Source organism: Nerophis lumbriciformis, linkage group LG27 (genome assembly GCF_033978685.3).
Source record: "Nerophis lumbriciformis linkage group LG27, RoL_Nlum_v2.1, whole genome shotgun sequence".
NCBI lineage: Eukaryota > Metazoa > Chordata > Actinopteri > Syngnathiformes > Syngnathidae > Nerophis > Nerophis lumbriciformis.
The window spans coordinates 27,857,147-27,882,110 of NC_084574.2; the positions used below are offsets into that span (position 1 = coordinate 27,857,147).

A 24,964-nucleotide genomic window follows, 5' to 3' on the forward strand; every position below is an offset into this window, starting at 1 on the left:
ATGTTGTGTTTTTTGTTCAATCTCAGAAAGACTTTGACTTAAAAGTTTAATCCTGGCTTTGCAGATACACTGAGATGAAGTCCAAGCTCATGGTGTTTTTGAAGCTGCACCAATTTCCTCAGAATTTTCAACAAACTTGAAGTGTTTTGTCCAGAAGATTATTTGTGATTTGTACGTTTTCAGAATGTGCTTGTTCTATTCTTGGCCAAAGTAAAACAAAGAAAACACCTTGGAGTTCTTTATTTTTAAGTTATCATGCCATGATTTTACCATTCCGGTCCACTTGGGAATAGATTTTCCTCCATGTGGCCCCTGAGCTAAAATTCTAGATATGAATGTTAAATATAAATATAAATGTTAATTATAAACCTAAATGTTACAATTAATAGATTCAGATGTAAAATTTCAATATAGATGTAACATTTAGATTTAGATTCACCATTAATATATAACATTTAGAGTCAACATCTAATTTAAACTTAAATGTGATTAAAAAAAAGTAGCTAAATGTGAGAAAAGTGAGTTGAATGTGAGAAAAGTGAGCTAAAATATCTGCTAGAAAAGTGTGACTAAATTTTTACATTTGGCACACAGCAATTTAAACCAAAGTAAGAATGTGAGGGGGTTATTAGTTACTGATACAATATTTACAATAATTTGCAGAAGTTATTGGATTTCAGTAGTTCAATTCAGATTAATTTAATGAATTCACTTCATTTGATAATTAGAGCGCAAATGTAGTTAACAATATATTTTTTTTAATTCTACAAAACCCAAAACCAGTGAAGTTGGCATGTTGTGTAATTCGTAAATAAAAACAGAATACAATGATTTGCAAATCGTTTTCAACTTATATTCAATTGAATAGACTGCAAAGACAAGATACTTAATGTTCTAACTGAGAAACATTTTTTTTTTGCAAATAATCATTAACTTAGAATTTAATAGCAGCAACACATTGCAAAAAAAGTTGGCACAGGGGCATTGTTACCACTGTGTTACATGGCCTTTCCTTTTAACAACACTCATTAAACATTTGGGAACTAAGGAGACCAATTTCGGAAGTTTTTCAGGTGGAATTCTTCAGCTTCAGAATTTGAAGCCGGTGGCGTTTCTGGATGTTGTTGATAAATGGCTTTGGCTTTGTATAGTAGAGTTTTAACTTGCACTTACAGATGTAGCGACAAACTGTAGTGACTGACAGTGGTTTTCTGAAGTGTTCCTAAGCCCATGTGGTGATATCCTTTACACACTGGTGTCGCTTTTTGATGCAGTACCGCCTGAGGGATCGAAGATCCATAATATCATCGCTTAGGTGCAGTGATTTCTTCAGATTCTCTGAACCTTTTGATGATATCACGGACTGTAGATGGTGAAATCCCTAAATTCCTTGCAATAGCTCGTTGAGAAATTTTGTTCTTAAACTGTTCGACAATTTTCTCACGTATTTGCTCACAAAGTGGTGACCCTCGCCAAGTCCTTATTTGTGAATGACTGAGCATTTCATGGAAGCTGCTTTTAAACCCAATCATTGCACCCACCTGTTCCCAATTAGCCTGTTTACCTGTGGGATGTTCCAATTAAGTGTTTGATGAGCATTCCTCCACTTACTCAGTCTTTTTCACCACTTGTGCCAGCTTTTTTAAAACATGCTGCAGGCATCTAAAATCCATCCATCCGTATCCCTTTCGGTGTCGCGGGGGGTGCTGGAGCCTATCTCAGCTACAATCGGGCGGAAGGCGGGGTACATCCTAGACAAGTCGCCACCGCATCACAGGGCCAACACAGATAGACAGACAACATTCACACACTAGGGCCAATTTAGTGTTGCCAATCAACCTATCCCCAGGTGCATGTCTTTGGAGGTGGAAGGAAGTCGGAGTACCAGGGGGGAACCCACGCAGTCACGGGGAGAACATGCAAACTCCACACAGAATGAGCCCGAACGCAGGGTCGAACCCAGGACCTTCGTATCTGCCATCGTGCTGCCTGGCATCTAATATATTTGCAAAAAAGTTTTCCAGTTCGAACATTTAGTATCTTGTCTTTGCAGTCCATTCAATTGAATATAGGTTGAAAAGGATTGTGTTCTATTTTTATTTACGATTTACACAACGTGCCAACTTCACTGGTTTTGGGTTATGTAATTAATTAAGATTCTGTACTGGTTTATGCTGGCTGTAAAATGTAATAATCAAAATTATTCAGAAATTAAGAAATCCGTGTGAGATTAATCTACTGTTCATGAAATAAAAGATTTTCACTTTTTGATATAAACTACTCTCGGGTAAAACACGTGTTCAAATAGTATTAAGGCGCAGATATATTTTGATCCAGTTATGTGTAGTACTGCCAGCTGGCCCCTGGGTGGCAGTAACGTGTCAGACAGCCTCGTTTTAGACTGCACAAAGAAAAGTCACTGGTTTGTTTACACTTGTTGCAATGGCGAACATCACCGAACTGAAATGTGGTAAATATGCTTGTTATTGTTGTTTGGTTGCTCTTAGAGTTTTACCTTAACAATCCAGAAATACCTCACCTTTTCTGTAGCAACTTATAATAACACAACGTTTTAATGTTGCTTGTTGTTTTACACTGTAAATAACGACGGTTATGCTAGCTAGCATTGACTTTCATGTTTCGTTTGGCTAAATGTTAATGTATTGCTAACTTTGTTCGACACAAGTTGTAGTTATTATAGAAGTGACTATATAGACGTTAATGGGTTCAAATTCCCGCATTTTAGCGGTCCGAGACACCCTGGAGTCCCGCGGGGTGCTGGGCCAGCTGAAAGCTCGCATCCAGGCAGAGGTGTTCGGTGCCCTGGATGACCAGCGAGAGCAGCGTCCGCCGTTGTCCCACGAAAACCTGCTCATCAACGAACTTATCCGGGAATACCTGGAGTTCAACAAGTACCGATACACGGCATCAGTACTGATATCCGGTAAGCCTTCACACGTTATTTGGCTCTGCAGGACACATTGATTGAAACTTGTATTAGTAGATTGTACAGGACATTAACTAGATAAGACGCTGCAGTGCAGGAATATTCTGGAGGCCACATTTTCAGAAAGCTGAGAACCAGGATGCCGGACTTCTACCTTCACTGTTAGTCTTATTTTGACTATTCCGGAGAACCAGTATCCTCTACATTAGATATTTGATTTTAGTCTATTTATTTTGTCAGTTACAGGAGCACTGTGGTGTTATAAGGACCTTCTGCAAAAATGTGACTCTTTCACAAGTACCGTATTTTCCGCACCATAAGGCGCCCTGGGTTAAAAGCCGCGCCTTCAATGAACGGCATATTTCAAAACTTTGTCCACCTATAAGCCGCCCGGTGTTGTAAGCCGCATCTAACTGCGCTAAAGGAATGTCAAAAAAACAGTCAGATAGGTCAGTCAAACTTTAATAATATATTAAAAACCAGCGTTCTAACAACTGTTCACTCCCAAAATGTACGCAAATGTGCAATCACAAACATACGTATATCAACATGGACAGAGCTGTGTGAAAAAAGCCACCCGGCCTCTTCGCGTAAACTTAAACTTACCTTAACCACTCGCTCATCTTTTCTTCATCCATCCCTTCGAGTTAGCTTTTATGATGACGCCGGCTGGAAAGGTCTCTTTTGGCAAGGTCTTCCTTTTTAATATCACCATGGGTGGAAGTTTCTGGCCATTAGCATGGCAAGCTAGAACCACAGTGAAGGATGACTTCTCATTCCCTGTGGTGCGAATATTCACCGTACGTGCTCCCGTTATATCCACAGTGCGGTTCACAGGAATATCAGTTGCTGTGAAATAGTAATCCGTGTGCGGATGGAGAGATTGCGTCTTTTCATGAACCGGATCCCTGACGCTTAGTAGGAGCCATTTTGTGGTCTTTACAGATGTAAACACACAAAGGAAATGAAACGTACGGTATATCCGCGCGCTTTTTCTTCTTCTACGCGGGCGGGTGGTTGCTTCCAGTAGAAGAAGAAGCGCTTCCTGTTCTATGGGGGCGGGTGCTTACCTTGGCGGTTGCTTGCATAGAAGAAGAAGCGCTTCCTGTTCTACCGGGAAAAAAGATGGCGGCTGTTTACCGAAGTTGCGAGATCGAAACTTTATGAAAATGAATCGTAATATTAATCCATATATAAAGCGCACCGGGTTAAAAGCCGCACTGTCAGCTTTTGAGTAAATTTGTGGTTTTTAGGTGCGGCTAATAGTGCGGAAAATACGGTATTTTGAACTGAACTCGCAGGCCACCAGATAAATAGCCCAAATGATGAAAAGAGAGGACCTAAAAGGGATCCTCAAGGACCACTATCTGTATAACTAAGGAAGTTGAACAGATGACTACTGACTGCATCTGAAGTACACAAGCTACAGCAACACCTTAGTTACCAAGACCATATTACGTAAAAAATGTGTCACTGACAAAATGTAGAGGACTTAAAAGGGTGCCTTGAGGAATCACTAATTTGCAGAGGTGGGTAGTAACGCGCTACATTTACTCCGTTACATCTACTTGAGTAACTTTTGGGATAAATTGTACTTCTAAGAGTAGTTTTAATGCAACATACTTTTACTTTTACTTAAGTATATTTATAGAGAAGGAACGCTACTTTTACTCCGCTACTTTTATCTACATTCAGCTCGCTACTCTCTACTAATTTTTATCGATCTGTTAATGCACGCTTTGTTTGTTTTGGTCTGTCAGACAGACCTTCAAAGTGCCTGCCTTACTGGTGACGTTTCACTTCGTTCCACCAATCAGATGCAGTCACTGGTGACGTTGGACCAATCAAACAGAGCCAGGTGGTCACATGACCTGACTTAAACAAGTTGAAAAACTTATTCGGGTGTTACCATTTAGTGGTCAATTGTACGGAATGTGTACTGTACTGTGCAATCTAATAATAAAAGTTCCAATCAATCAATCAAAAGTGTGAAGGAAAAAAGATACTTTTTTATTTCAACCGCACGAGGACGTTCCTGTCTTCACAATAAAAGTGCCGCTCCATCGCGCCTGCGCTTTCAAAATAAGAGTCTCCGAAAGCCAGCGCAAACAAGGTAGCAAGCTACGGAGTTTGACGACAATATATTTCTTGTAAAGTGTATAAAAACGAATATGGAAGCTGGACAAATAAGATGCCAAAAACCCACCACTTTCATGTGGTATTAGACAGAAAGGAGGAACTTTTCTTCTCCTCCATTTGAAAACGTGGACGTTATCATCACAACTGTCTGATTACAATCAACGCAAGTCATCAGAATCAGGTAGTACACCAACTTATATTGTTGTCTTCATGAAAGAAAGGAATCTATATATGTTAAACATGCATGTATATTCATTAAAACACCTTTAACATGTAAACAAAAACAGCAAAATAAATACATATAAATTATATACTGTATATATCTATGTATGTATGTATATATGTATATATATATATATATATATATATATATATATATATATATATATATATGATATGAGTGTGTATGTTACTCATCAGTTACTCAGTACTTGAGTAGTTTTTTCACAACATACTTTTTACTTTTACTCAAGTAAATATTTGGGTGACTACTCCTTACTTTTACTTGAGTAATAAATCTCTAAAGTAACAGTACTCTTACTTGAGTACAATTTCTGGCTACTCTACCCACCTACCACCAATGAGTTTATAATGGTCCAAGTTCCTCTATACAACAGGATCACTTTAGTGTTTTAGGAATTTGCTTCAAAAATGTTTGTCTCTTAAGTTTTGAACTAAAGCAATATGGTGTCATTCCCAGGCTGCCAGTTGAATAGCCCTGCTATTGTGTGTTGAGGAAGCCTTTGTTCGCTTGTCACTGTCGAAATTGTTGTACACAGCTAGAATGTGTCATCAACATGCATTATCACGACATAACATAGTACTAAAAACTATATAGTCGGCCAAATGTATACAATTTTATAATATAAAACCACCGGTCCGTGATGCATTTGCTACCGGGCCGCAGAGAAACATTAAATAATTTTTAAACGACTGCATTTTCTCCAATATAACTTTCGCCTGTCCCACTAGACACACCAATAAGCTTGTTTATGGATGTACAATAAAACTCCTCATAGGAAGTTGCCATTTGTTATATGTGTTATACCTTTGTGACATGATGTACAATGTACATTAATGAACATATAAACTATAAATGTGACAGATTGTAGCCAAAGGCTGATATCCATCTGCATCTCATTGCAAAGAAACAAGCCCAGGGCTCCCACTAATTCAGCGTTACAGTGAGTTGTATTTTTCATGCACTTATTTTTTCTGTATTTATCTGGCACAAGTGGAACACCGGTCCCTGAAAATAACATTAAACCGGTCCGTGGTGCAAAAAAGGTTGGGGACCACTGGTCTTTACGATGCAACCCTAGTGGAGATGGTTGTTAATACTAAATATTTTATAATGTAGTCAACACAGCCATATTAGACCACATTGCATTCTACACTACTGTGTAACTATGTTTGTATTACTTACTGTATTCCTGTATTACAAGCTACTCAACATTATAACAATAATAATTGTGTGGTTCCTATGAGGAAGCAGTTCCTGGGGAATCTGTGGTGGGCTCTCCTATTTCTGGGGCTGAGGTTGCTGAGGTAGTTAAAAAGCTCCTCGGTGGCAAGGCCCCTGGCTCTGGATGCTGTGGGGCTGTCTTGGTTGACAAGACTCTGCAACATCGCGTGGACATCGGGGGAGGTACCTCTGGATTGGCAGACCTGGGTGGTGGTTCCTCTCTTTAAGAAGGGGAACCGGAGGGTGTGTTCCAACTATTGTGGGATCACACTCCTCAGCCTTCCCGGTAAGGTCTATTCAGGTGTTCTGGAGAGGAGGCTACGCCGGATAGTCAAACCTCGGATTCAGGAGGAACAGTGCTGTTTTGGTCCCGGTCGTGGACCAGCTCTATACTCTCTGCAGGGTCCTTGAGGGTGCATGTGCTTTGTGGACTTGGAGAAGGCCTTCGACCGTGTCCCTCGGGAAGTCCTGTGGGGAATGCTCAGAGAGTATGGGGTATCAAACTGTCTGATTGTGGCGGTCCGCTCCCTGTACGATCAGTGTCAGAGCTTGGTCCGCATTGCCGGCAGTAAGTCGGACACGTTTCCGGTGAGGGTTGGACTCCGCCAGGGCTGCCCTTTGTCACCGATTCTGTTCATAACTTTTATGGACAGAATTTCTAGGCGCAGTCAGGGCGTTGAGGGGATCCGGTTTGGTGGCTGCAGGATTAGGTCTCTGCTTTTTGCAGATGATGTGGTCCTGATGGCTTCATCTGGCTAGGATCTTCAGCTCTCACTGGATCGGTTCGCAGCCGAGTGTGAAGCGACTGGGATGAGAATCAGCGCCTCCAAGTCCGAGTCCAGGGTTCTCGCCCGGAAAATGGTGGGTTACCATCTCCTGGTTGGGGAGGAGACCCTGCCCCAAGTGGAGGAGTTCAAGTACCTCGGAGTCTTGTTCACGAGTGAGGGAAGAGTGGATCGTGAGATCGACAGGCGGATTGGTGCGGCGTATTCAGTAATGCGGACGCTGTATCGATCCGTTGTGGTGAAGAAGGAGCTGAGCCAGAAGGCAAAGCTCTCAATTTACCGGTCGATCTACGATCCTATCCTCACCTATGGTCATGAGCTTTGGGTTATGACCGAATGGAAAAGATCACGAGTACAAACGGCCGAAATAAGTTTCCTCCGCCGGGTGGCGGGGCTCTCCATAGGGTGAGAAGCTCTGCCATCCGGGGGGAGCTCAAAGTAAAGCCGCTGCTCCTCCGCATCGAGAGGAGCCAGATGAGGTGGTTCAGGCATCTGGTCAGGATGCCACCCGAACGCCTCCCTAGGGAGGTGTTTAGGGCACGTCCGACCGGTAGGAGACCACGGGGAAGACCCAAGACACGTTAGGAAGACTTTGTCTCCCGGCTGGCCTGGGAACGCCTCGGGATCCCCCGGGAAGAGCTGGACGAAGTGGCTGGAGAGAGGGAAGTCTGGGCTTCTCTGCTTAGGCTGCTGCCCCCGCGACCCAACCTCGGATAAGCGGAAGAAAATGGATGGATGGATGGATGGAGTGTGTGGTTCAGTAAACTCACACCTTCCCTTCCGAAGGGAACTGTGTAACCCTGCCTCAATCTTACTGATCCGGCCTTTTAAAATACGACTTGTTTTGCACAAAATAATAGTTATGAAACTCATTGGATTCTTTGCACTGTGGTCAGTGTGTAAATGCCAGGTATAAAAACTATTCGTCTTGTGCAACACAGTTTGACAGACGTTTTTGTGTCAGATTGCAGCTGGACTATTTGAATTGTAACCAATCGTCATTGTTGAGAAAAGTGTGTTTCTAACCTCGGCTCTGTTTGTTGTTCCAGAGTCAGGCCAACCCCAAGTTCCACTGGATAGACCGTTTCTGGCGAGCGAGCTGGGAGTCGCAGAGGATATGAGCTCCAAGTCTGTGTAAGTGAGTTTGCAAGGACAACTCATTTTGGAGCTTTGATCCTTTGTTGGAGAAGTCAATGAGTCTTCACTATCATTATATTTAATACACACACATTATGTGACCACTTCTTTGTTTTAGCGCCCATGCTCATCAGCAGTACATTTTCCCCAGCCAGAACCAAAGCATTCAGCATGTTTTCCCTAATACCATAACATGCAATATATTGCATTAATATTGTGTTTTTTCAGGCCGCTCCTGTACGGTTTGGTGTCACACTTCCGGAATAGTGGCGATGACAGGAGGAAGGTGTTCCTAAGGGGCACCGCTCCCCCCGGTCCCGTCAGCAAGACAGGACATAAAGCCGACAGCTAGGACATGCTATTGCATTGAGGTAATGATGCGCCGTGGACCACAAATGTGCCGATGGATGAAAAACACAAACTCAATGACACCTCTTTTAGGAGTTTTTTTGTTTGGATGTCCTGGTCATACAAAATGGATTTATCTATTTTTTATTCCAAAGTCTTACATTATTAGCATTTTATGTTGTTTTTTTAACACTTATGTTGATGTTTTCTTGTTATATTCGTTCAGATATTTAAATAAATATTTTCTTAAATATTTTGATGTGCTGTTTTTACTAATTACCACTAGGTGGCTGTGTTTCCTTAGAGAAGACTGCCTAGATTAGGTGTTGCCAAACTTTTACAGGTCAAGACCCAAATTGGATATTTACAACATAAACTTAGTCTTGCCGTAACATTCATATTTCGCTTAATGATCATACAAACAGCAGATTGTATTGCCACAAACATAAATCACAAAAAATGTGTGCCTTCTTGAAAATCAATAAAATAGATTGGACTTGACTGTGATGGACATTCATTCATTTGGTGTGCAATCAGAGATGTTTTGAACAAATGATGAACATCTACAGAAGCAAGATCAAAGTTAGTGCATTTCAGTTCTTCTCTTTGTAAGGGAACCTTCAATTGTTGCCACTTTTAACTTTTGGAACTTAATCATTAGGGAGCAGACAATTTACCAGCTCTGAGAACAAGCTGAGCACAGAATCTGAGACCATGATTGAACTCCATTCAACACCTCTACAATGAACCATCTTTCACGTTCTGCTTCCTGTATATTTTACCTTATAGTGAACTATGTAACTGTTTATTTAAAATTTTAGCACATGCTGTATCTTCATTTATAATATTTCCCACAACGTCTTAACAAAAAGAGCTAAAGATATAAAATGTTAAAGCAAGCTTCTATAGTCCAGACTTGTGTTGCACTGGACCAAACCTTATTTGTAGCGATAGAGTCCCCTGATTTATTGGTAGTTGATTTGAGTGCACTCTTGTAAATGGCTATATATGTGGAGGAAGATGAGCAGTGGTCGGTCAGTTGGCAGTTTGCCGTATGATTGATGGGACTGCTCCGCCACACTATAAAATAGTCGTGTGTAAACGAGACAGTTGTATAAATATTAAAGGTCGTATTCTTTGACTATAAAACAGTGTGTTCATCTTTGCCTAGGGGCTCAAATTAGAAAGCAAACAAATTCTGTGGCGGTCGAACATATCAACAAATGTATTTTCTTTCAAATAGATGGCCATTTATGGTTGGGGGTTGAGGAAATAAACAATTGGGACCTATATTTACCCATTTTTGTCAAATAGTAATGTTGCTCCACAAATACAGTTGTCCTTCGCCACATCGCATTCAAATATTGTAGCTTTACCACACTGCTTTTTTTTTTTGCCTAAATTAAACATTTTCAAGCATAAAAATGGCAATAACCAGGGGTGATTGTAACATATATAGTGACATAGGACTAAAATGAGTAAAATGGTTGTCTCTATCAGAGGTACACAGGCCACCAGCTCAACTACCTAACCTTCAAAAAAAACTAAAAGTGTTTAAAGGGGACATGTGATGCATTTCCTCTTTTCTGACTTATAAATGTTCTTACAATGTTGAATACTCGTGTTAAACATTTTGATGTGAGCTTGAACAAAGTTTTGGAACCCTGTTTGCAGGGTTTTGTGGTCTCGTCTGGGTACGTTGTGATGTCACAGCAATATGGATGTACTTATTCAGACATTAAGTCCTCCCCCTTCCACAAAAAAAAGTATAGGATAAAATATTATTTTCATCGAATCTTGGCATGCGCATTGTAACACCGACATGCAGTGACCCAAAAATAATTTAGTTTGAATCAATCACAGTGTGCAGGTGGACCTAAAATCTATATAATGTTTATGAAGTTCATTTTCGACCGTGTTTGGAAAAAAATAGCATTGATGACTTTGTGATATATATTTAAACATACAGTATACATTTTCAAAAAACAAACTATGATACTTTTGGAGAGGGTGGGGCGTGTTTTAATTTGCAATCTGGGAACACTTCTAGAAACAAACATGCAGACAGACTAAAAAATCAGGTTATAAATGTGACTGTGAAGCAACATTTATTCAACATTTACAACAAAGAACATCCATTACATATTATCTACACCAGTGGTCCCCAACCACCGGGCCACGGCCCGGTCTTGGTCCCTGGATCGATTGGTACTGGGCCGCACAAGAAATTGAAAAAAATAAAATAAAAATATTAGGGATGTCCGATATTGGCTTTTTGCCGATATCCGATATTCCGATATTGTCCAACTCTTTAATTACCGATATCGACCGATACATGCAGTCGTGGAATTAACACATTATTATGCCTAATTTGGACAACCAGGTATGGTGAAGATAAGGTACTTTTTAAAAAATTTAAAAAAATAAGATAAATACATTTAAAACATTTTCTTGAATAAAAAAGAAAGTAAAACAATATAAAAACAGTTACATAGAAACTAGTAATTAATGAAAATGAGTAAAATTAACTGTTAAAGGTTAGTACTATTAGTGGACCAGCAGCACGCACAATCATGTGTGCTTACGGACTGTATCCCTTGCAGACTGTATTGATATATATTGATATATAATGTAGGAACCAGAATATTAATAACAGAAAGAAACAACCCTTTTGTGTGAATAAGTGTGAATAGGGGAGGGAGGTTTTTTGGCGTTGGTGCACTAATTGTAAGTGTATCTTGTGTTTTTTATGTTGATTTAATAAAAAAAGAAAAAAAAAAAACGATACCGATAATAAAAAAACGATACCGATAATTTCCGATATTACATTTTAACGCATTTATCGGCCGATAATATCGGCAGGCCGATATTATTGGACATCCCTAAAAAATAGTTTTTTGTTTTTTTTAATTTTATTATATCAACATAAAAAACACAAGATACACTTGCAATTAGTGCACCAACCCAAAAAAAACTCCCTCCCCCATTGTTTCTTTCTGTTATTAATATTTCTGGTTCCTACATTATATATCAATATAGATCAATACAGTCTGCAGGGATACAGTCCGTAAGCACACATGATTGTATTTTTTTATGACCAAAAAAAAAAATATTCCCCCCCACCGGTCTGTGGGACAAATTTTCAAGCGTTGACCGGTCCGCAGTTACAAAAGGTTGGGGACCACTGATCTACAACACAAAGATGTGTTTTAAATGCAAATTAAAACCATCATAAGTCACCGTTGAAGACAAACCAGTCATGTACTTATGTGTAAAGTGCACGCTTTCTTGATCACCTGTAAAATGTTAATTTCCCCTTGGAGATTGATAAAGTATTTCTGATTCTGATTCTGATGTCAACTTGTCTTTACAGCTAATATTCATTCAAAATATGTGAGATGTCGTCTGTAAATGTACGTCTATATTTTATGGTGCCTGTCTTATGACAACAGATTCAGTTTAGCTATTGTTTCTCATTCTGACATATTTACTGTGATGTTTTTGCTCATATGTTAATCAATATGCACTGTCCTCATCAAATAATGTTATTCAATTCAATTCAATTCCAAACCTTGATATACCATTGGAGAAAAAAAACAATACAATAAAGTAGTGTAGTTTAACATTCATGACTTGCATGGGATTGATTCAATACTATTCACAACTAACCTGTTCAGACTTCAGCATCTGGTGGCATAGAAGATGAATGCATGGAAGATAGGAATAATGTACTGAAAGCTCTAAGCTAGGCATGAAAGCAGCTCACCAGCCGCTGATAACAATACAGCCGGACAAGATGTTCGCTCCCTCTGATCAAGGGGCCGCTAAAAATAGTTGGTCTGCGTTAGCGCTTATAATAACAATATCACAAATACTTGGTTAATATTCAGGTCACAAAATGTAAATGGAATATTTTTGGATTTCTTTTTAGAGGGATTCATGAGCGGAATAGAGGATCTCCCATTGACTGCATTATAAGCTGACTTTTATTTATGTTTATTTACGGGTTACAATGCATGATTTTAAAAAAAAAACCTATGTCCGTCGTCATGTCTTTCATAATGATTGGGAACCATAGGCAAATAAAAAAACAAAAAACTCCAATACCACTTTAAAGGCAGAATGGATTGCTCCCATTAGCTGCATTGGTGGCCACCAAGAATGAGCCGATTTTTACAAGTTAGAATGCAAAAAAAAACAACTTTTGTCTTCTTGTCTCTTATAAGGATTGTGAACGATGAGCAAAATTCCCCCCAAAAAGTGCAGTTTTTCCTTTAAAAACACCACTGCTTTTGGTTTTTGTTTGCTCACCTGCAACTCACCACTAGAACACAGATGTCAAACTCATTGCCTGCCACATCATTTTATGTGGCCTGTAATTAATATGCGTTAAAGTATTTTATCTTTTCTTACTAAATGTATTTCTTCTTTCCATTTTGACGGAAAAATATATATGTACTGCATGAAATTGCATATATTTTTAAACTCTAATATTATACAGTATTGCAAAAAAAATGTTTACAATATCATACTTTCCAAACGTTTTTTTAAATAAAAATGAATATTTAAATATCTGCTTGACTTACAATTTCAAAGCAAGTTATCCATCAAATTGTAAAAATGACAATAGATTTTACGGTAAAATTTACGATGGTTTATACCAACCAAGCCATTTTTTACTGTAAAATCCATGGTTGTTGTTTGTATGGTTTAATACTGTAAATGGAAGAAAAAAAACAGTACCACCATGTTTTTTACGGTAAAAAAAAATGGCAGCTCAATTGCCAGAATTAAAAAGAAATGTGGTACTGTTTCTATTTACAGTAATATGTTCTAAAAAAAAAAAAACATTTTACTGTAACATTGTGGTGACTAAGCTGCAATGTTTTACTATAAGAACAGTTGAATTGTTTTTACATTTACTGTAATATGTTGTAAAGAAACACTGTATATTTTACAATATAATTATAGTGACTGAGTAGTCAGTTTTTTACTGTAAAATGTATGGATTTTTTTCTTTAAAGTTTCCATAAAAAATATAAATAATAATTAAATGCATAGGCAAATTCATATATTATTATCCATAACAGTGATGTGGCCCTCAATGAAAACAAGTTTGACACCACTGATATAGAAAAATTAAGTTTGGTCTTTAAACAGTTGTTTGATTTGGTGCTTATCCAGTCCAAGTATACTAATGAGAGGAGAGCTTGAGATTTTAACAATGACGGCGGAATGACAACAGCGAGGCAGCACTTTATCAGCATACAAGTGATTATCTGCAAGGCCAGAATGTCACAATGTGATTGGAAGAAATGAGGGAGCCAGCTGAGCATTTTCCTTATTGAACGTTTGCTCAACTTTGTATTATTAAAACAAATATTTAACTGGAGCAGATATGTCTCATGGTTGATAGGTCTCTTCAACATTGAGTGAAACTCTGGAACAGCCCATCTGGATTGGCAGACCGGGTTGGAGGTCCCCCTTTTCAGGAAGGGCGACCACAGGGTGTATTCCAGCTACATTGGGATCACACTCCTCAGTCTGCATGGTAAAAGTCTATTCCAGAGTGATGGAGAGAACGGTACGACCGCTTAGTCGAACCTCAGCTGCAATGTTGTTTTTGTCCTGGTCTTAGAACACTGGATCAGCTTTACACTCTTACAAGGGTACTGGAGGGTGCATGAAAGTTTCTCCACATGTTGCCTTGTTAGTGGTGCTGCAGGAGTACAGGTTTCATGACACCCTATCACACCCCATCCTACCATTTAGTCTTTGTCCAGCCTGTTCAAAATTAATGTTGGCCTCTGATCTGTTCATCATTTTTATGTACAGATTTTGTAGACACAAACAAGCAATTCAGGGTGTCCAGTTTGGGGGTCTTTAGGTCTGTGGAAGATGTGGCCTTCAGCGTCTAATAGGGCAGTTTGTAACAAAGTGTGAAGACTCTGGAAGGAGACTCGGCACCTCCAAATCTAAGGCTACTGTTCTCATTCAAGAAAGGATAGCTGTATTCTTCGGGTTGACAGTGAGGTCTTTCCCCAAATGTTCAAGGCTTTTACACAAGATCCACAGCGTGAATCGTCGCAGTGTCTGCAGTAACGTGGTCTCTGTATCAGCCAAAAGGCAAAACTCTCGATTTACTGGTCGGTGTATATTCCTATGGTCTTCGGGTAGTGACTGAAAGAGCAACATCATGGGTACACGCAAACAAAATGTGGTTTTATCTGTAAGTTCTTAAGAGCTAGGGTTAGGAGTCATTCATAAGTAGTTGAGTAGAGCCGCTGCTCCTTTACATTGAGAGGATCCAGTTGAGGTTGACCTGCCATCTACAAAACCCAAAACCAGCGAGGGTCACTACTTTGTGAACAAATGCATGAGCAAATTGTCCAACAGTTTAAGAACAACATTTCTCCACCAGCTATTGCAAGGAATTTAGGGGTTTCACCATCTACGATCATCAAAAGTTACAGAGAATCTGGAGAAATCACTGCACTTAAGCGATGATATTACGGACCTTCGATCCCTCAGGCGGTACTGCATCAAAAAGCGACATCCGTGTGTAAAGGATATCACCACATGGGCTCAGGAACACTTGAGAAAACCACTGTCAGTAATTACAGTTGGTCGCTACATCTGTAAGTGCAAGTTAAAACTCTACTATGCAAAGCGAAAGCCATTTATCAACAACACCCAGAAACACCGCCAGCTTCGCTGGGCCCGAGCTCATCTAAGATGGACTGATGCAAAGTGGAAAAGTGTTCTGTGGTCTGACGAGTCCACATTTCTAATTGTTTTTGGAAACTGTGGACGTTGTGTCCTCCGGAACAAAGAGGAAAAGAATCATCTGGATTGTTATCGGCGCAAAGTTCAAAAGCCAGCATCTGTGATGGTATGGGGGTGTATTAGTGCCCAAGGCGTGGGTAACTTACACATCTGTGAAGGCACCATTAATGCTGAAAGGTACATACAGGTTTTGGAGCAACATATGTTGCCATCCAAGCAACGTTATCATGGACGCCCCTGCTTATTTCAACTTCGTAGTAAAAAAGTGCGGGTACTAGACTGGCCTGCCTGTAGTTCAGACCTGTCTCCCATTTAAAATGTGTGGCGCAATATGAAGCGTACAATACCACAACGGAGACCCCGGAGTGTTGAACAATTTAAGCTGTACATCAAGCAAGAATGGGCCGGGGATGTCTTGCAGGTGGCTTGGGAATGCCTCGGTCCCCCCCAGTAGAACTAGAAATGGTGGCCAAAGATCAAGAAGCCTCGGCTGCCTCCACGACTTGGAGGGAGAAAATGAATGAATGTGAGCCACAGCTATACTCATGAAAAATCCCCATAGACTATCACTTCTAGTACTCCTGCAAAGCTATTGGTGCTGTACCATATTTAGTCACTGGGGCTCGTAATGTTCGTCTGCGCCACTCTTTGAAAGTAACACGGAAAACTAAGATTCCAAACAGACCCCCCCTCTCCTTATATGGAACACACTGCAACTTCTGTTCAATATGTCTCCTTCTTTATTTCCCTCCGCCTCCTCCACATTGGCCCCTCGTCTCATTCTTCTTCCCTCCCTATTCCTTGTCCCCTCACTACACACCGGTCAGCCTACCTTTTAAAATCTGAGAGCATCACCACTGCCTGCGTGATGTTGGCCAGAGGGAGTGCTCAGGTCCTCCTTGTAAGTACACACACACACACACACACACACACACACACACCAGTGCTTCCACTCTCTGGCACAGAACAGGCTCCAGCTATCAACTCTCACCTTGATTTATTGGTGCAAATAGTACACTGTCCTTATATAGGAAGTTCCACTGGAAAGACGGAGGGGGAACGAGAGTGGGGAGGGAGGTAATGTGAAGGCTGGGGTACCGCTGTTTGTGGTGGTGGAATTCGAAAGAACTGTACACACACACACACACACACACACACACACACTGACCCTACACCATCTGAATTATGACTTTGCTTATTGAGGGGGGATCTTTCCGGAGCGGTTACAGTAAAGGGGATTCCTGTAAAGGGGACCGCTGACTTGCCTTATGAGGAGTGACTGAATCAATTGCATATTCCATATACTGAACAAATTAAATATTTAACCCCACAATTGAGAAAATATAACAATGTGCAAGCAAGCCTCAAAGTTAGCCAAATATGTCCCTTCTCCGAATGTCCCTTCTCCTAATAAACCAACCTTATCAGCTATGCGGTGCACAGGTAAAGTAATAATTGAGGTCAAAATTTTAAATGTTCTACCCATAGCCTGTTCAAGGTCACGCGTAAACTGGCGCCTCAATATGGAAGCGCTAAAAACTACAATATAGATGACGGGGAGAATACACATGCGGTAAAGTGAGCCACTTATTTAAGACTGCCCACAAAACGGTGCATTTCTATAGAAAGGGTCAGAACGCAGCTTTAAGACACAATCTATGCCAGGGATGCCCAAATTGTGGCTACCAAATTTAGTACATATTCATACTGACTTCTTTCAAGCAGTACAATCATTGATGGCACGTCCGCAAGGCTACACTGTACAAATGAAGTCAGTTGATTTTACTGTAAAATCCTGGCAGCTCAGTCGCCAGAAATTTACCGTAAAATCATCAGTGGTACCATTTTCCCATTTACAAAAATGCACTGTAAAAACATGGAATGTAGATTTTACGGTAAAAATGTAGCAGTTTAGTCACCAAAATTGTGCGGTAAAAATAACAGTAATATTATTTTTCTAGTCATTTAAATTCCATTCACCAGAATTTGAACGTAAAAACAACAGCGGTACCATTTTTGGTGTAAAAACCACCAAATATTTTTTACAGGAAAATTCTGGTGACTAAGTTGATGTGAATTATATTTATATAGCGCTTTTCTCTAGTGACTCAAAGCGCTTTACATGGTGAAACCCAATATCTAAGTTACATTTTTAAACCAGTGGGAGAAGGGGGGTAAAATGTCTTACCCAAGGACACAACAGCAGTGACTAGGATGGCAGAAGCGGGGATCGAACCTGGAACCCTCAAGTTGCTGGCACGGCCACTCTACCAACTGAGCTATACCGCCCCAGTTGTCAGATTTTTACTGTAAAATCTATTGATTTTTATTTATTTTTTACAAGCAAATTAGTTGCTATCTATTGAACATGACAATTTCTACTGCATTGGGTCAAATGCAAAGAATAATTTCGCCACACCTAGTGTGTGTGTGTGACAATTATTGATACTTAAACTTAAAAAATATATATATTTGTATATGGCAGTATTAGAGATAGGGTGAGAAGCTCTGTCATCCGAGAGGAGCTCAAAGTAAACATCCACATCGAGAAGAGCCAGATGAGGTGGTTCGGGCATCTAAAGTTAAAGTTAAAGTACCAATGATTGTCACACACACACTAGGTGTGGCAAGATTATTCTCTGCATTTGACCCATCACCCTTGATCACCCCCTGGGAGGTGAGGGGAGCAGTGGGCAGCAGCGGTGGCCGCGCCCGGGAATCATTTTGGTGATTTAACCCCCAATTCCAACCCTTGATGCTGAGTGCCAAGCAGGGAGGCAATGGGTCCCATTTTTATAGTCTTTGGTATGACTCGGCCGGGGTTTGAACTCACAACCTACCGATCTCAGGGCGGACACTCTAACCACTAGGCCACTGAGTAGCTGGTCAGGATGCCACCCGAACGCCTCCCTAGGGAGGTGTTTCGGGCACGTCCGACCGGTAGGAGGCCACGGGGAAGACCCAGGACACGTTGGGAAGACTATCTCTCCCGGCTGGCCTGGGAACGCCTCGGGATCCCCCGGGAGGAGCTGGAACAAGTGGCTGGGGAGAGGGAAGTCTGGGCTTCCCTGCTTAGGCTGCTGCCCCCGCGACCCGACCTCGGATAAGCGGAAGAAGATGGATGGATGGATGGAGTATTAGGATCAATTCCTTATTCGTGGTGCTGGTGCATAGTAAAAATCTATGTTTGGCCCAATTTCACTTTGGCCCTTGGAGGCAAAAATGTTTTGCACCCCTGATCAATGCACACTTTTGACCAAAGAAACCCCATTACATGTTATGTAGACCACAAGGAAGTGTTTTAAATGTAGAAAAAAAATCATAATATCTTATCCATGAAATTAGTTCAACTGACTCAAGGACGACTTTAAGTAACCCTTAAAAAGGTGCATAATTTTAAAGTCAAATTCAGGATCCACTTGTGAGGCCCATCATTGAACCAAAGTAGTGTCTTATTGCACGACATGTTAATATATGATAAAAAACACTACTACTTTGCTCCATATTATTGCACATTTCCTTTTCCTTTTCGTACACCGCATCACTAGCCAACCATGAATTGATTTACGTGGACCTCGACTTAAACAAGTTGAAAAACTTATTCGGGTGTTACCATTTAGTGGTCAGTTGTACGGAATATGTACTGTACTGTGCAATCTACTAATAAAAGTTTCAATCAATCAATCAATCAGAAGATGCCCAGTAACAAATGTGTCCGCATCACTCAACTTATGAATGAATTATTGTGACCACTATGTGTCGATAAATTAGTAATTACCACTCTGCTTCGGCTTAAAGACAGCATCAGTCAATTCCATATTGTAGATTATAAATGAACCGATTAACGTGGACCCCGACTTAAACAAGTTGAAAAACTTATTCGGGTGTTACCATTTAGTGGTCAGTTGTACGGAATATGTACTGTACTGTGTAATCTACTAATAAAAGTTTCAATCAAAAAACAAAAACCTGCCGGAGCGTGCAGTGCGCATGCTCACTGCCTCCTCGTGGATGGTCCTGTACTTCCGGGCGGAGGAAAGTGCAGCTGTGAAGCCCCGCCCACGCGCGCGACCGAGCAGTTTAAATGGTAAACCTGACAGTTTGACAGGGGTCTTTTCGGACTGTTCGTGTGAGGAGTACTTCGTCTGCGCCGGACGCTCCAAAACCACAGCTTTCCTCCTCCAAGGCTTTCCTCGAAACACGTCTTTTTTTTCCACTTTAAGTGAGTATGTATTCGAATTTAGAACTCCGGGTTTGGGTGTTACGCCAACGCTGAGTGTGGGGCGTTTGAGGAACAGGAAGACTGTCGTAATATTGAAATGTAATTTCTGTTCGGGTTTAGAAATTACTGTCATGGTTTTTGAAATAAGTGGTGGTGTTTTTAGAATTTGTAATAACATGGGTTACTTAAAAAATAAAGTATTTGTAAAAAAAAATGGTGATGGCGCATATTTTAGTGCCTTAATCTGCCTCATGTATAAAGGTAGACTAGGTGTAAACATAAATTAGCATTGCTATCCAAATGTTATTTGTAAGCATTGTGGCATTTTCCTTTGAATGACCAAAAAGCAATTTCAGATTTATTTATTTATATTTTAGATTTACCATGAATTGATTAACGTGGACTCCGATTTAAGTTGAAAAAGTTATTAGGGTGTTACCATTTAGTGGTCAATTGTACGGAATATGTACTGTACTGTGCAATCTACTCATAAAAGTCTCAATCAATCAATTGTCATGAAACTTAACCAAAATATTGCGACTTGATTAAATAAACAAACCACACCACGTTTTATAAAATAAAAAAACACTACAGAACTCCCACAGCCATAATCCCTTGAAGGAAGTGTCATTCTTCTGCTTTAATCTTAATACTGCTGTTCCCATGTTGTTTAACACCAAGCAATTTAGATCTAAATGTGTTTATGGTCACTGAGAAGAATGTTGTACAGAGAGAGGAAATGAGTAAAATCTTCACAGGACCTGCAAAGGTCACTTTGTTCCCTGGGTTCTTTCTTGCTGTGTTTACTGTGTCTAGCTATCATGAAATAATCTCTGTCCATCCATCCATCCATCCATTTTCTACCGCTTGTCCCTTTTGGGGTCGCGGGGGGTGCTGGAGCCTATCTCAGCTGCATTCGTGCGGAAGGCGGGGTACACCCTGGACAAGTCGCCAACTCATCGCAGGGCCAACACAGATAGACAGACAACATTCACACTCACATTCACACACTAGGGCCAATTTAGTGTTGCCAATCAACCTATCCCCAGGTGCATGTCTTTGCTCTGTATTACACAATAATTGTTTCTTATTCTTGTACAACCATGTGAAAGAATTAACACGCCCCACGCATAGGTGTCCAAACTTTTTCCGCCGAGGGCAGTGTACAGAAAAATGGAAGGATGCGGGTCCACTTTGGTACATTTTGAATTTCTGAAGGCCAAATGAGCTGCATTCCAAAAATGGCCAGAAACTTGAGGGTTCCTGGTTCGAATCCAGCTTCCGTTGTGTCCTTGTGCAAGACACTTCACCCACCCACTTTTCTCCCAGTGCCGCCCACACTGCTTTATATGTAGATTACAGGTTACACAATGTAAAGTGCTTAGAGTCTTTCGAGAAAAAGCGCTATATAAATATAATTCACTTTATATCTAATCTTTATTTTTTTAATTATTATTATATATATTTTATTTATTTTTTTAACAATAGAGGTTTATTCCAATTAGTGCTGACAAAGCAGGGTGTAAATGATAAACACTGTAGGTAACAATATAATTTTTTTGTTTGTTTTCACCCACTCACTTTTCTCCCAGTGCCGCGCACACTGATTTATATGTAGATTACGGGTTACACAATGCAAAGTGCTTAGAGTCTCTAGAGAAAGAGCGCTATATAAATATAATTCACTTCATCCATCCATCCATCCATTTTCTACCGCTTATTCCCTTTTGGGGTCGCGGGGGGGCGCTGGAGCCTATCTCAGCTACAATCGGGCGGAAGGCGGGGTATAATTCACTTCATATCTAATCTAATTCTCTTGAGATATTTAATTTCTTCTTATTGTTCTTCACTAATATTATAAATATTATGTAAAAATCCTGTTTACACTTTAACTTACCATATCTTGCAATACATTTGTTCATCATGACAGGACGCATGAAAATTGCTACTGACAAAAAAACAAGATGCAGGCCGCAAATGACCCCTAAGCTGTACTTTGGGCACCCCTGACTTATGGGGTCAAACTTTGGCAATTGATGATAGCGCCACCATGTGGTGTGTTTGTCAGAAAAATAATAGCACCTGCCACACAGTAGGGGAGCTTGTTTTGTGTACAGTAGTTCAGAAGTAGGACTTAGACTTGGACTTAGACTTAGAACGAAATTCAGTTGCATTTGCTCGTTGGAGTGCAGGATATAAATGCAGATATGAATAAATAAATAAAATACTGTACAGATAAATATATTGCACTTTTGCATATGCATCCACGTTTATGGATGTATGTTATATTGTCTTTATATTCCAACGAGTTAATCCGTTTTTGGGGGGAATTGAAGGGATTATTATGATGCGTTCAAGAGTCTCATGGCCTGAGAGAAGAAGCTATTACAGAACCTGCAGGTTCTGCTACGGAGGCTGCGGAACCTCTTTCTAGAGTCCAGCAGTGAAAACAGTCCTTGGTGGGGGTGGGAGGAGTCTCTGCAGATTTTCTGAGCCCTGTTCAGGCAGCGGCTTTTTGCGATTTCCTGGATAGGAGGAAGAGGAGTCCTGATGATCTTTTCCGCCGTCTTCACCACTCTCTGCAGAGACTTCCAGTCTGAGAAGAGTAATTAGCTTACACAAATAAGTATATATTGTAAATATAAAATAATAAATATATAATATATATTATAAATAATATTGTAAATATAAAATAATAGATATAGAATTATATATTATAAATAATAAAACTGTAGATTGTCTGTATTTATATAGCGCTTTACTATACTTGCACAATACCCAAAGCACTTTACATTATACGTCACATTCACCCATTCACACACACACTGATGGCAGGAGCTGCCATGAAAGGCACTAACCACGACCCATCAAGAGCAGGGTGGGTGAAGTGTCTCTCTCAAGGACACAACAACCATGACTCGGATGGCACAAGCTGGATTCGGGCCTGAAATCCTCAAGTTACTGGCATGGCCGCGCTACCATCTGAGCAATAATAATAATAAACTTATAAAATATGGAATCATTTGAGAAAGGCATTTGCCAACCTTTTTAATCAGCGAAAAATGTGAACAGGTACATTTGTATGATGATTAATGCAAAAATACATATCTTTAATATTGCAATATTCACCACAGTGCTCAGTAGAAATCCTCCAAGGTCCTACTATTTGGATCAGCGCCAAGTCTGAAAGCGTTATAGTTTCTCTTCTCATTTGCTAAGCAATGAAGGTCAATGATGAAAAATGCTCAAAATATAACCAAAGTACTTTATCCAGATTGTCATCAAAATTAGTTGTTGTTGCATCCTATACTGGATTAATGAAAATATACCCTTGACTGAGGTAATAGTAATATACGTAACAAAGGGGTCATGAAGTCAAACGGAGTCATTGAATCTGCCAGTTAATATTATCCTGTCAACTCCACTTCAGACATGTGTCCTCGGCATTAAATGGCTGTGTTGGCACAATAAAGAGAGCGAAAGGAAGGGTTATCGCAAGTCACAGTGGTGACAGTTCAAGTGTGTAAGAAGCTGGCAGCTCATACAGGAAAAGTCTGCTTCGCAGTATCATCTGAAAGCATTGTTTCCTGAGAAGCATGTTCATTCGCTGACTGAGTCACTGCTCATCTCATGTACAACAAAATGTTTACATTTTTTTTTTGGCATCTCCCAGAGGTCCAGTTATGTTTTCTCAGAAGGATTTAGGGGCTTTTTTCAGCATAGTTCCCACTCTTAAAAAAAATTGAGTGGCGGTTTTGTACAGTGAGAGGCAGGGGGGTCAAAACAGCAGTCTTAGTACATAATCCAAGAATCACTCAATTGTCTACTCAAGAGTTTAAAGGGCAATCCCATTTAAGTAAATGTACTTTTCATATGCTCACTGGACCAAGGCTGTGTGATAGCAGAAGAGCACTGTGCATGGTTGTAGCAAGTATTTTACATGTGCATCCTTCCAACTAATGCTTGTGTGATCGTCACAATTCAATCAATGACTGTTGCATATAAAAATGGATTCCTACAGGGGTCCATGTGAAGCATGACTGTTAAATGCCCAGGCCCCCCTTCAAGCTCCCTGCTTTAATATTATCATTTTGGAGTAAACTACAAGAGCAGCGCGAGACATACTATTCCCTATATGGACTTTGTTTGGGAGTTCACTTGCCTTGCTGTTTAGGTCCGCAGAAAAGAGCCATGGTCCAGAGAAGGGGCCCTTATATGGTCATCACAACACGAGACCGAAGCCTCCAGACAGTCAAAGAGGGAGAGGGAGGGAATTAAAACTGGATGTTGTCAATTAGATTATGACTTGGAGTTAGCACCGTAAATGTCAAAACGTATGACTGGTTGGGATTTCTCTGGTTGGAAAAAAAGTAAATCTAACGTGCAACTTTTGGGAATGTTTACTGCTTTGGGTAAAAGTGTACCCTCCATGACTGAAATGTCTATTTACCTTTAGGTTTGCTGCATGACAATGAACTACTGATTTTTGATACAAAGCAGAAGTAATTGAACAATAACTTGTACAACACTCTAAAGTTGCAGGAATCTGCTTCTCGATATTCTTAATGGAGTAAAACCCTATTCTAGTTCATTTCATACACTATTTACTGTTTTACCTGTTCAAATGACTGCTGCAAAAATCATTAAACAATGCTAATTTGCACAGCACACGACTGCATGTTATGGAATTTCACAAGAAAGTTATAAATGATCTCTAAAATCAACATTGTGTCAGATCCCACTCTCCAGTCAAGTGTTTCTTTACTAATCTGAGACTCATTTTTTGCCTCACTATTTTATTTTTAACAGTAGGAAGGGGACTTATGTGGCACCATTCGTCCCGGTTTACCTGACATATGAAACATGACGAATCGGGGTGGGGGGTGGGTGCACTATCCACTTTAGCCACCAGATGGCAGTAGAGTGTTGAATATCTTTAAATGTGTTTTGCGGCAATTCCAACTTTGACCACAGCGTCAGTTGCTATTTAGAGTGACGCTTTCCATTATTTTCAGCAGACTGCATTGCAAAATGATTAACCCCTCCACCTTCCTCTCACGGGAGATCCACCCAGGAATGGGGCCATATATATGAATCCCTTGTCTACTGTAACACTCTTTAATTTATTCCAACAG

General features: G+C 40.2%; 1 protein-coding gene across 1 annotated transcript; it reads left to right on the top strand.

Annotated features, from left to right (window-relative positions):
- The first annotated feature begins 2,360 nt into the window (after nt 1–2,360).
- Nucleotides 2,361–9,276, top strand: cep20 (centrosomal protein 20). Its single transcript, XM_061987822.2, has 4 exons — nt 2,361–2,470; nt 2,747–2,944; nt 8,386–8,470; nt 8,702–9,276. Exons 1-4 carry the CDS (start codon nt 2,443–2,445, stop codon nt 8,823–8,825), a joined length of 435 nt encoding a protein of 144 aa, XP_061843806.1. The 5' UTR covers nt 2,361–2,442; the 3' UTR covers nt 8,826–9,276.
- Nucleotides 9,277–24,964: the final 15,688 nt, after the last annotated feature.

What these genes read in the sequence shown, in the direction of transcription:
- cep20 (XM_061987822.2), top strand. Translation starts at nt 2,443, where the DNA reads ATGGCGAACATCACCGAACTGAAATGTG. An exon ending in GGCATCAGTACTGATATCCG is followed by an intron (nt 2,945 to 8,385) that starts GTAAGCCTTCAC and finishes TTGTTGTTCCAG; the next exon opens with AGTCAGGCCAACCCCAAGTT. An exon ending in GATATGAGCTCCAAGTCTGT is followed by an intron (nt 8,471 to 8,701) that starts GTAAGTGAGTTT and finishes GTGTTTTTTCAG; the next exon opens with GCCGCTCCTGTACGGTTTGG.